This window comes from Columba livia, chromosome 1, assembly GCF_036013475.1.
Source record: "Columba livia isolate bColLiv1 breed racing homer chromosome 1, bColLiv1.pat.W.v2, whole genome shotgun sequence".
Classification (NCBI taxonomy): Eukaryota; Metazoa; Chordata; class Aves; order Columbiformes; family Columbidae; genus Columba; species Columba livia.
Genome location: NC_088602.1, coordinates 123,174,604 through 123,187,507, shown reverse-complemented (window position 1 = coordinate 123,187,507; position 12,904 = coordinate 123,174,604). Strand labels below are relative to the sequence as shown.

The following is a 12,904-nucleotide window of genomic DNA, read 5'->3' as shown; positions in this document are numbered from 1 at the left end:
GGGATGCTCTGAACTCTGGTAAGTTTAATATGTACAGAGTAGTAGTTTTCAATCTTTTTCAATTTGCAGATCTAAAAAGGGCAATGGATTAAAGCCTCCTGACAATAACTTGCTTTTTTTAGTTACCTTTCATAAACCATGAGGAATAGGCCTCTGACTCCCCAATGGGCTGCAGACCACACGTTAAAAACACTGGTGTCAGAAGGCTGTTTTTTAAAACCCCTTTGCTTTAAATGGTCTGGCTCCTATTGTCAAGCAGTTAGCTCTCCGGTTTAAGAAAGCTGCCTGGTGCATATGAACCCTTGATCACAGACTTCAAAGGGAAGAAACACATGTGCAAGGTCATCATCATACGACTGGTTGTCTTATGAAGCTGTCTTACAACAACCAGTTGCTCCATGAGACTGGATATGCTCTGTGGGAACAGCAGCCACATGCTCAGTCTGTGCCTACAACAGTACTGGAAGGTGACAATTTTCTTGTGTAGAAATTTGTGTAGAATGATGATCAAAACATTGCAAAGAAACCCAAATACACTAATTGGTTGTTCAGTTAAAATGAATTAAATGCACACAAGGGGAAAAATTCTCTCCCTTTGGAGCACCTAAAACCAAAGAGGTCACCCTAATGCCACAATGTGCAGCACACCCAGGTGTTACACCCTGCGGTACCCACGCAGAACTGGCTGACACTGGGGAGACTGGAGGGGGAGCTGAGACTGGGCCACTGCAGCGCTTGGGAAATACAGGTACAGCCACCAGCAGCAAGAGCAGCCAGGGAGGTCTCAAATGAAGCACAAGTTAATCAAGCAGATAAATAACCTGACCTGCGCAAAACAAGCTGAAGTTCTGGGATACTTCAGGCATAGTCTCTTTGTGAGGTAAACAGCTGTTCCAAACCTTACTAAAGGGTAGCATCTCTTTTCATTTTCTTTTAAAAAAATGGGAACAAGCGAGTCTAAATTATTCCTGTGTGCCTTCAGTGCTGAGGATGTACAAATAAAGACAATCTGATGTATGAGTTGGTTGTCTTTCATTTCTCAAGCCCAGATCCAGACTTGATCCTGTAGCCATTGAAATAACAGGGCGGGGGGGGGAGGGAATAAATAAATAAAAAGTGAAAATGTATAGCAAGGGTGTCAAACTCATTTTCCCTGGGGGCCACATCAGCCTCGCCGTTGCCTTCAAAGGGCCGAATGTCATTTTAGGACTGTATAAATGCTGGAGTAGTTACATTTATACAGTCCTAAAATGACATTCGGTACTTTGAAGGCAACGGCGAGGCTGATGTGGCCCCCAGGGAAAATGAGTTTGACACCCTTGATCTATAGGCAACTGTTCTATAAGGTGAGACTGAACTGAAATGTTTAAGAAGCTTTCTTTTTCCACTTGTATCAGCAGTACTATGCATGTTCAGATCTTACCAAGGTCTTCTAAGGTTCAAGTTCTCAACAAAAAACCCCACCCAAACTTAGATGGCACATTAATTTGGGAGAAATCTTTTCAGAATATGGCCTTCTGATTTCCATTCTTCAGCTGAACATCAGGCGTGGACTATCATTGTCTCACTGGTACACTCCATGAGAAAACATTTTAAAGACTAACTGAATATCCATGGAGTCTTTTTAAACCAGCCTGTAAGTGGACTTTGCCACCACGTCTCCGCTGAGATATATGAAATATAAGCCTGATTTCTAGATAGGATCAGCATTAGTAAATGTTAAATTAAACCATTCTTTCTGACATTTTTTCAAAGTATGTCAGCTTCAGTAACAATATATTCTATCAAAAGGACTCTCTGATGAAAAATGGCTAATACTGCTCTTCACAGTCTTCACAACAACTTATGGCCTTTTCAGTTCTACCCGTAAGATTTAGTAGAAAAAAACCTGTTCTGTCATGATGATTAAATTTTTCCTAAATACAGATCTATATAGGATGTAGAAATCAACAGCTGTAAATACAATAAAATGTCAATATAGAACAGAAGCTATTTAATGGCAGATTTTCTTTGGTTTGCATTTATTTACACACAATTTATGAAGAATACAGTTATTCATAAAAAGCGGGAGCTTTTAAAGTTCAAACCAGCCCAAAGGATTGCCTTTCTCTTTTCAAAATAATTTTTGTCTAAAAGATGCTTGTACCACAGGGAAGCACCAGCACATGGATGCTGACAAATAAATGTATGAATACTGACAGCATAATAGAACTGAGTAAGCAAATTGTACTTAAGAAAAAAATAAAGTGTTACAGTTTCTCTGCATTACTTTCTATATCTATTCTGATGTGTTTGGGGATGAACTTGGTAGACAACACAATGTAACAATTTCACTGCATATGTTCATGATGTTAGTTCTCCTTACAAAAAAATTGAACAGTTTCAACACTTAGTGTCGTTGAGATGGACAGTGAGTGAAAAGGGGGTGTCTCTGAATCCTTAACGTAGGCAAGATGCAATAATTTCATTACAGTATTATAAGCACAAAAGCCTCCCCTTCAATCTTTCTTCCCACCTTCTCGTAGTATTTGACCTCGTAGTCCAAGATGATGCCATTTGGATGTTCGGGTTCTTGCCAAGACAGAGACACACTGTTCCTGGACGTCCTGTCTTTCCTTATGACTGTAATGGGGGATGGAGCTGTAAAGGGGATGGGGAGAGGAGGGAAGAGAGAAAAGCAAACTGAGTTTATCTCTGTTCCAATCCTTGGCAAAAAGTACTGTTTCCATTTAAAAGACTCATGAGCATAGGTCTGGATTTGTATCAACATTCAGCAGCTGGATTATAGTCCTGGTACACATGCCTTAAAGCACACTGGCCTCGAGGAAAATGAACTGAGACTTTCTGTTAGACTGGAGGACTAGTGGCAAGAGAGCAGATGGTTTCAATCTGCTACTACAGCGCAAGCAATGAAATACATTTGATACACTAAAATACAGAACAAAATAAAAGTGCTACCTATTTGTTGTAATGCTGAAGTATTATCACTACCAGACTCCAGACTCTGATAATATTTTCATATGCAAGTGTAAAATGGTGCTGGGTTGCATTATGTACAAGGAGCTCTGCGTATCCACAGCTAGTAATAACCATCAACATACTGTGGAATACAGCCTCTTTTATGACATTACTTGGTAAGATCTCCAGATACAAATTGCTCCCATATACAGTTCTCCTTTACCACATTTCTTTGAAAATGAAATCTGAAGAAAAAATCCTGAACTACAAAATAACCTCATATCTGATCTGTATTAATCAGTTAGGCATGACGATCAATTGCAGGCCACAGACTCTCTCCCATCACTCAAAACTTGGAAGTGTTATCAACGTTACAGGAAAAAAAAAAAGATAATTATCTAAGATTCTTGAATACCAGTTCAGTTTTAGACCACCCAGCTCTACACATTGTTCCAAGACCTCGTCTATGTTTCCTGGACTCATTGAAAGTTATGCAATTTTGTTAATTATTTTTTCTGCTTCTTTTGGGTTAGCCCACTCCAACCGCTTCTTTTCCATGGTTTTGGCCAAAAGTGATAGATGATAACTTACAGATCACATGTTAAAGGTAATAATCATAATTAAAACCAAACCAAAACAAAAAAAACAAATCAAAACTTTTATGAATAAAGTCTTTTATCTTAACATGTAAAACAAATGTGTTTATAAGTTCAACATTGTGCTATCCTAATAAAAATGCTCTAGCTGATCTAAACAATTTAATTTCAGCTGAATCCTATGAAGCCTTTACTGTTCATATAAAACTAGTTGTACTTTACAGGCATTACACATTTGTATGTCTTCGCGAGTGCCCTTTCTGTTTGGATTTTCATTCCTGGAAGAGATCTTTCAAAAACCAGAAAAAAAGAAGAAGTTTTAATTAAAATAAATTTTGGAAAATCCATTCTGTGTTTGATTTTTCTCAACTTACATCAAAACATACTTTCTAGTCTTGAGTCATAATCTAAATGTTGACATCCTCCTCTAATTGACTACAACATCTAGAAAGATACATACACTCGCAAAAGCACATATGAATATACACACTTCCACATTCATTCTGGGTTGAAACACATCCTCTGAGATGAGACGTGGTTCACAATAGTTTTCTGAGATAATCAAAAGCTTGCTGCTTTTCCCAGCAGGAAAAAAACTTATCCTGAATTTAAATTACTGAAATCAGATTTTAGAGGGTTTTTGTTGTTGTTGTTGTTGTTAGATTGATTGGTTTTTGGTTGTTTGGTTAGTTGGTTTGTTTTGTTTTTAAAGCAGAATGGGAAAGCATTTCTTTCTATTTTACTCAGACTCACCAGATTTATGCTTGCTGAGAGCTGAAAAGCATTAGGGCAAGGTATACAGGACTGGTTTGTAATAAACATCCTTCAGTAATTCCACTTGAATTCCACTCAGGCACAAACCATTGCTAGAGCTAAAATACAAAGTGGTTAGCTGGCTGGACTTCTCTACTGTTGCCAGCTGTATGTTAACTCATATACCCATGCTTGCTGCTTTTATATTCTTGTAAGTCATTTTTATGTCTTCTTTTTAAATCAAGCTATTGCTATTCATCTTTTCTACTTTTTTTTTTCTTTTTTGCATGTGAATAGATTGGCAAGACCAGTAGCCCAGCTGGTAGCGCTTCCCATTAAGGTAACATTAATATAGATTTTATGAATAATTAATAGCTGATTAACATAAGTGGTTTTTCCCCTAATAAATTATGGTAATTTGTGCTATAACACACTCTCAGGCCAGGCTGGAATAATCTTATATGCTCCAATAAAGATGTGCTTTAAAAAAAAGCTTTCTTCTAACACAGTATTAATTATTTTGAGCTCATTTACACACATCTCTGCAGATGCTACCAGTAACTTATCTCACAGCAGTTTATTAGAAAAGCGTCTGCTCTGCAGTTATCAATAACGTTATAAAACATTCATATACCTTTCTAATCCCCAGGGTTCCCAAAGCTGCTTACAAATTATACACAAAAAGTGTCTGGAAAAGACAGCATCCCACTGCAATGGGTAAATGGGAGATGGATAATCACGGGGAACACAAAGTTTCAGGCACTTTTAATCCCATGCGCAGAACAGATCCAGGTTCTACAACACAGTGCTGCACTCCAGGCCACTCCACAGCTACTGAACCTCCACAATATGGGAATTACGTATTCTAAATCTGCTTAAACCAGCATCTTACTTTAACTACATTGATTACAAAACTTACCTAGTTTTAAGGCATTAATCTTCAGTGCATAAAGGAACAATGTCTTCAGATATTTCAGTGGTCAACTATTCAAACTATTTATTTCTAAAATATAAGGCACACTGTGTTCAGAGAGCAAGATAAGTATTTGTAACAATTTTAATTTTTAATTTTTTATATTTCCCCCCCCCCCCCCCATCTTGTTCAACCATCTTGTATTTCATCTGAGCATTTTAATTTTGAAGCACATAGGTTTTTAAAAACAAAGACTCAGTATCTGGGTAGATACATTTCATAGTTTTCCTGCTGTTCCCATTATCTCTTTGTGTTCACACTGGATCTCGCAAGCTGATTTTGATTCCTGCAACACTTCTGTTGCATGGAACAGAGCTCCAGAGAGGAGAGCCCTCACAAGCACCTCTTCCAGCAATTACTCTCCTGTCACCAGGCCAGGCTTACAGCTCTTTGAAGCACAGGCAAAACTGAACGGTGCTGCTCCTGGGAAGAGTTCAGCACCAGGACCCTACTGTGTTAGGTTAATGTCTGGACTCAAAGATGTTTTCCAAACAAAATTATTCTATTCTGCACAAAGGAGAGTAGTGGGTGGCAAGGATAAATCCTGATGTGAGCATCCCCAACAGGCATCCTTATGGATCCCTGGTGGATGGGGGCAGAGCAAGGTGTGAGGATGCTGTGCCCAGGGGGCTGCATCCCGCATCACCCAGCACAGCTGCACAGCAACCTGGCTTTCCCTAAACCACACACTGCTGTACGCCGAGAGACAGAGGTAGCCTCACTCTTCTGCTGTGTCTGCTGCCGCCCACAGCTGATGGCTGTCTCCATATTTACTAAACTGGTTCTTTGCCTATGTCCAGAACTGACCCCTCTACCACACAGGATCGACTGACAAACACATGTCAACTACCCTTTGGTTTGACCAAGATGAGTTAAAACAAAAAAACTGCCAGCACAACACATAGCAGGAGTTTTCTTTGCTGGTCGGCAAGAATCTAATTCTGTTGAAATTTTAAATCTGAATGCAATCTTTTTTTTCTTTTTCTGCTATACTTGTTATATAGTTTGGTTAGAAAAATGGTGGAAGTCCCTGAACCCTAAATTAAGAAAACATCTTGTTCAGATAACTTCTAAGTTTACATTTAAATCTACTGCAACCAATGGATATAAGATACAGTAAAAGTTGAGGTAAGCTGTAAGTATGTATCGTTCTGCACAGGGACAGTGGTATGACAACAGAAGCGCCTTCCTGACCTATGGCCCCAGCTAAGGTCTGGGCCACATTTAGGAGGAGTAACTTGATACCTGCACCATGGATTACATTTATTTTTGTACATATCTCTAGAATACAGTGTAATAAATCAAAACATGAATTGTGTTCTAAATAGTGCCTTTTGATATTTACTTATTTTCATAAGAGGGTTTTTTTCTCAAGTTCTTGAATATTTCCTATGAAGCAGAAAAAGAAAATCTCCAATTAAGTCAAGAAAGCTATGTTAATCTCAGACCAATCACTTGTGGCCCAAAGTAGAAGTCAGCCTTAGTTTCCATGTTGTAACATGACTCGTCCTGTCTTCTCACCACTACAGCTTATGTATTATATTTTACTATTTACTTGGAAGAGTCTGAAAATAACAGCCGAGAGAGAAATTGCAGTTAAAAGAAGTTACATTACAAATGGTTAAACAGTGATGCTTATAAAGACTAAATGTCTTTAGTCATCTGGATGAGGAAGAGAGAGCTGAGAGCTTTCTCTTTACTGAAGACCACCAAAAAAACTACAGTAAGTTGAGAATGAATTAAAAATCAGGCTACAGAAAGGATCAGAAGCTCTTCATATTTAACACATCAATTTTCCATTGCAGTTCCAGGATTTCCCTTTCATAAAGTAAAAGACAATCAGATTTTGGAACAACATAGTGCTGGAACAAATATTTTAAATGCCTGCAGCTCCTATTGACAAAAACTATTGGGTAGCAAAAAAATGACATATTATGAAGCTTTTTAAGATAAATTGAAGTTCTCAAAATTCTATTAAAGCATCAATATCAATATTAGGCTAAATTATCATTTAGACAATATACATTGCAAGGAAAAACTTAAAGAGAGTACTTTCTTAGACTAAGAAGTTGAATAAATGCTGTTTCAGTGATTGTTGGATAAATTCTGTGGCTCGTATTCCTCTATGTATTTACATTTTACTGGTGTTTTGATTAATGTATTAGTACTCTCTCTGAATAAGGGTTGTTAGATTTTTTTTTTTTCCCAATTAACTTCAAGCTTTTGTGGCCATGCATTGAGAGGTTATATCACTTTTTCCTTAAGAAAAAGGTGCTTATTCTCAATAGTCACATGCAATGCATTTTTATGCATCAGATGATTATTGTTTGTCTGGTACTACAGCCTAACCGGTTTATGACTAGTTTAAGCAGTTAATATGAACTTTCAAAACTCCCTAGAGTTACAAGGGGAAATGTACTTTGAGCATTCAATGTTGTTAGGTAGCATTTGTGACAACTGGGAATGTGGATGTTGAAAAGGTAACGATCGCAATGATCCAGGGAGCTTAGACTCACAAGTGTAAAAACCTCCTCACTCATGACTGTTAAAGGTGCAAGCAAATAACATGAAGGATCTAGCAGAGGGGACAATAAAACTCTGCTCAAATTGATTTCCCAGTGAAACTGACCCCAACAGATCATTTGTTTTCCTCCAGTTTAATAGCAGCTGTATATAAATCTCCTTATTGACTTTTTCCTTATTGTTTTCATATGTGACTGGCTTACAGATGCATATATACACTGGAAGAAAATCCCCTGTCCTGTGACAGAGAGAACTCAGTATTAACTTTGGGAAGCCATGTGGGTACAACTGCTGAAATATTTAGAGTCCTGTTGTTTCTTGCTTAGGTCTCTGTATCAAATTAAATTTTAGGAAACGTTTTCATTCTAAAATGACTATTGCTTGCTCACTTCCAGCTTTTGCTAGCAACCAGCTATCAGCATCAGAGAGTAAACTGTTTCAAGCTATGCTGAAAGATGGTGACCAACAACATATTTGAGCCAGCAGAGCTGACCATATTACCCAAATTGCAAATTCTTCTGCACTGCTGAATAAATGGAAGGTTTATTCTGTTTTCTCTCAGTAGAAAAGTGATAATTTTGTTATCTAATCATAATACTGTCATCTGATATAATATATCAATTTTCTTTAATGTCTAGATGCTCCTAGGAGATAATGTGGAACAAGAACAGTAAATAAAGATCATAATCTGAAAATTAAATCTGCAGCCTGTGACAATAGGATCCACTGGGACCCAAATCCAAATCTGTAAATCTTAGAGAACCAGTGTCCAAACCACAAAACTATCATATAAGTCAAAGTGGAAATACCAGTGTCTGAATCAACAAACCAATCTCTCACTCAGAGACATTTTATTTTGAAAACTGGAGTCACAACTGTCAAGTCAGGATACACGTGAGATCTTAGCCCTGTGCAAGTATTAGGCACCCACGTATGGCGTGGTCTGGCACTGCCCATAATGCTGCACATACACTTTTCAACCACGCAATGAGAACTCATAACCTGGGTTTTTGTGAACCAGCCTTTTTATCTTTAGGTTTATCCAACCATTCCACTACCAACCAGTATTCAATTTGTGACACAGTCCTTAGTAATGGCTTGCAAATCACTATAATGACATGACCACATTAACATGGTGCCTGCGTGAACTACTATGCTCGTCCTTGTATTCTTTACATCTGCAGCATCTAGTCTGCAGATTAACATCTAAGGGGTTTATTACAGAAGATGGCTCACAAAAAGCAGTAGTTGCGCTATGGTAAACCTCCTCTGACTGCATTACTATTTACTTTCTTGGATAAGTGTGGTGAAAGGTGCTGCCGCTCTCTGCAAGGCCAATCCCAGAGGCACATTCCAAGAGGGCTCAGTCAGTGCTGCATCCACAGGTGCCTCCCAGAAGGCAGAAGGAGGAGGAAACAGCTACACTTTAACAACACCTTAGAAACCTGCTAAACCCTACACACCCCTCTTCCAGATACAATTACTCACCCTTTCACTGCATGTGCAGACACAGTCCTTTGCCCTTTAATCTGCAGGACACGTAGTTAAACCAGCACAGCGCTTGTATTTGCATTCCTGCACCTCTTCCTTGAGCTGAAGCAGACTCAATGTATTTTTACAACTTGGGCTGTAAAACGTCATCTGATTCTGTAACATCATTAGTCGACTGTCAGCCAGAGAGCAACACACCTTCCCTGTCCTTTCATGTCGCCAGGGAGCAGGCGTTATGGAGTCCAGCCACCCCGACAGCAAAAGCCCCATGTTGGCCTACAGGACCCTCGCACAGGATCCAGGCTGGATCTCAGCAGGGTGCAATCATGATGAAGTGGGTGAAAAGGTTCCCAGTTTCTGAGAGAGGGTTATCAAGATCTGGGCATTTACACAATCAAAATGTGGAAAGAAGGAAAGGGAAGGGGAAAGGGAAAGGGAAAGGGAAAGGGAAAGGGAAAGGGAAAGGGAAAGGGAAAGGGAAAGGGAAAGGGAAAGGGAAGGACAAAACTTCAAGGGTGAACAGAAGCAGGCCAAGTTTGGATGAACAAAGCTGTCTGTGGGAGCTGTGTGTGTTTCTCCCAAACATTTTAAAGACTGACTTGTTCATGGTTATTTTAACAGATGATTGTGTGCACGATGGCAGAAGTACCCAAATGCCTCTGGAAGTTGGTGGATTCCAGCCTGTGGTCACAGACTCCACCATGTCTGCGGGCATTGCACAGGTGCCACGAAGAAAAGGCAGCAGGGAACCGGGAAGGAGAAAACAAGCAGCTTCAGCAGGAATTGCACTAAAAGGCAGCTGCTTGATTTCACTCTCAAGTGCAGAGAAAAGCAGCCTTCTGGGCAGCAGTTGTCACTATACAAGTGATTATCAGAGCTCACTTCCCACTCTTACAAATAAAGTCTAAATTAAAAGCAAACTTCATTAAGTATTGCACATTCATGTTCTCAGTCCTCCCTCTTTTTATTAAAAGAGATAGTAAATGCCTTTCACAAAGCAAACAAAATGTTAGACTTAGTCATATGTTTAACACGTGTGTAATAAATCGTGGAAATGCCACGTCCATTTGGGAAGTATCAGGCTGGACAAGGCACTCCCTTCAGAAACCGAAAATTATGGTGCCATGGCGGTTGCAGCTGTTATTTCAGAGAGAAGACAAATGCCGTATATGCTTTCATAAGGATTCAGCCCAAAGGTACTCATAACACAAATGTTATTCTTTCTGTTCTCTGTTTGAGATGGTGATGGTGGGAGATTCGCAATACTTCATATTTTTCACTGAATGTGTTTAAGACCGTATCAGTTTAAAATAAACAGTTTTGCTTTGCCTTTCCTGCCCCATTGTTACATTACTTTACAGGATGTTAGAGACCCAGGCTTCCTGGTGGGAAGTTTTCAGAAAGAAAAATCTATTCACCATACTCATAACATCAACTGTCAGCTTCTGAGTAGGTTTTCCCTTTCTGTGAAAGTTTAGTTATTACCTCAACCACAGAAATCACATTCACAATTTAAGAAGTGTTTAAGTATTATCTCTAGAAATGCAAATGCCCATTTCCAAAACTGGAGAAGGCAATTGCCATCATGTAAGTAATTTATGACAGAAAGTACTTCTCTCTTGTTAAGTAATCATCAAGAGCTCCTGAACTGCTCTGTAAGTAAGTTCCATTAGAATCTTTTCAACCTGGTGAGAAAACACTGCAAATGGAAACAATATATCTGAAACATTTTATCATTCTTTGGTAGTTTCACAGAGGAATTTGGACCATTTGGTTTTACAAAGGTTAAACAGGACAGGAGAATCTCTGATGGAACAGACTTGAAAGGTGATCACATCTCTTTTCACTTTCTTTCGGATTTTGGGGTGATTTATTTTTGTTTGGTACGAAACAGTTTCTTTGTAAAGAGAAGTATAGTTTACTAGAAGGAATGTTAAAAAGAAAACGTTTTCATATGTATTCTACTGTAGAATCAGACACTGCAAGAAAAGCAAAAAGAAACAAAGAAATATAACTTCCTTGAGGGATTTCTGGCATCAAGCTTACAAATTCTGAGGACATTCACTTCGCAACATTGGGAAGTTGGCACTAGAGAGAAGCAGCAAGGTGTTCAGTTTTCAGAACAAGGTCTACTGGTTTAAGAAAGTACCTGCCTTCACGAGGAGGACGACATATCCTCAATCTCAGATCAGCTTATGTAGTTGGTCTGAGTAAAATCAAAGGTTCATTTATGTGAAGACTGTAGGTGCAGGGGTGCATAACTTTGACTTTATAATTTGGTTTTATATAAAAATGCTTTTAAAAAAATAATTCTTACATTAATAATTCCCATTGACAGGAATAATCCCCAAACCCAAAGAAACAAGTAACATCTTTTTCCCAGCTGTCCTCAGTCTGCACATTGTCCAGATGGAATAGCTTCAACAAGAAAGGGAAGTTGATAGTTTTGTTTACTATCAAGAGGAACACTGACCATTTGCCTCAGTGATTACTGAGAATGCTAGCGCAGATAAGGGAAAGCAAGAGAGAAGTCCAGGGAATGTCTGAGTCCTAAGCATCCTGTTTACCTACATTATTTTTACTGCTTTACAAAACCAAGATATTAGATGAGGATCCACACTTAGCCTCATGTTAAGACTATAAGAGAAGCAGTAGGGAAAACCATGATCCACCGATTGCGGAATACAACTTCATTGTGACCTCTGGGAAAGGTAGCTAAAAGCACTGGAGGTGAAAAGCACTGGCTGAGCCACAAACTTCACCTGCGAACTTCTTCTAAGGTCACAAGTGTTCACATGAGGACTGTGTGCACACAGAAGAGACCAATGTATGTCACAGACTTTGAAGCCTTGGCAGAGCTTCCTTGACATTCAGGGGAAAAGGGATCAAAGGCTTTGCAGGCAGAATGTCTCTAGCTAATAACAGGCTATGCATGGAGTGACATTGTTAAAACACTTCCCTTTTATATCCCTAAAGGAGGAGTTTTATTGAGTTAAAATGATCCTTGAATAGCCTCTGGGCTGAACTGTAAAACACATTTGAAAAGCGTAAAATCTTTATTTATGCCAGGAATGTTTGAAACTCAAAAGATAAATGTCATTCAAGAAAACAAGCATGTCCCAGGTATTCAGTACGTAATGGGGCACAGCTGTAATAACAGTCAATGAACCAGAGACTCCCTACATCATGTCATTAGCTCACTTTTAATAAGTCTATCTTCTTGTCCTTTTTATAAGGACCATAGGGAAAGAAAGAAATAGATCATGCACCAAACATCTGTGGCTTTCTCAAATTGTCTCTCTTAGAAGACAGATCTACTTAAGGGACCTGCCTTGGGATACAGATTGTAAAGTGCACACAACCCTTTCTAAATATGGATTTTATTTAAACAGGGAGCATCACACATCATTTGCGAGTTGCTGAAGACAGTGCAGTCTAGCTTAACAGAATAAAGGCTGAGCACATAAATAGCATTACAGTTTCTGCAAGTAATCAAAGACATATACCGAAATAAAGCTTGGTGCCGCTTGGTGCTGAATTTATTCCCTTGAAGCCACAGACTTCAAGCAAATAAAATTCTAGTTCTGAGGAGATTTTAACAACTTTTCCT

At 38.8% G+C, this 12,904-nt stretch overlaps 1 protein-coding gene across 3 annotated transcripts in view; it reads right to left on the bottom strand.

Annotated features, from left to right (window-relative positions):
- Positions 1-12,904, bottom strand: part of EPHA3 (EPH receptor A3) — a 230,011-nt gene that overhangs the window by 58,002 nt on the left and 159,105 nt on the right. For all 3 annotated transcript variants that reach the window (XM_021287743.2, XM_065076418.1, XM_065076426.1), the window contains exon 6: positions 2,516-2,640. In XM_021287743.2, the coding sequence (XP_021143418.2) occupies positions 2,516-2,640 (125 nt within the window). The remainder of the gene's footprint in view (positions 1-2,515; positions 2,641-12,904) is intronic.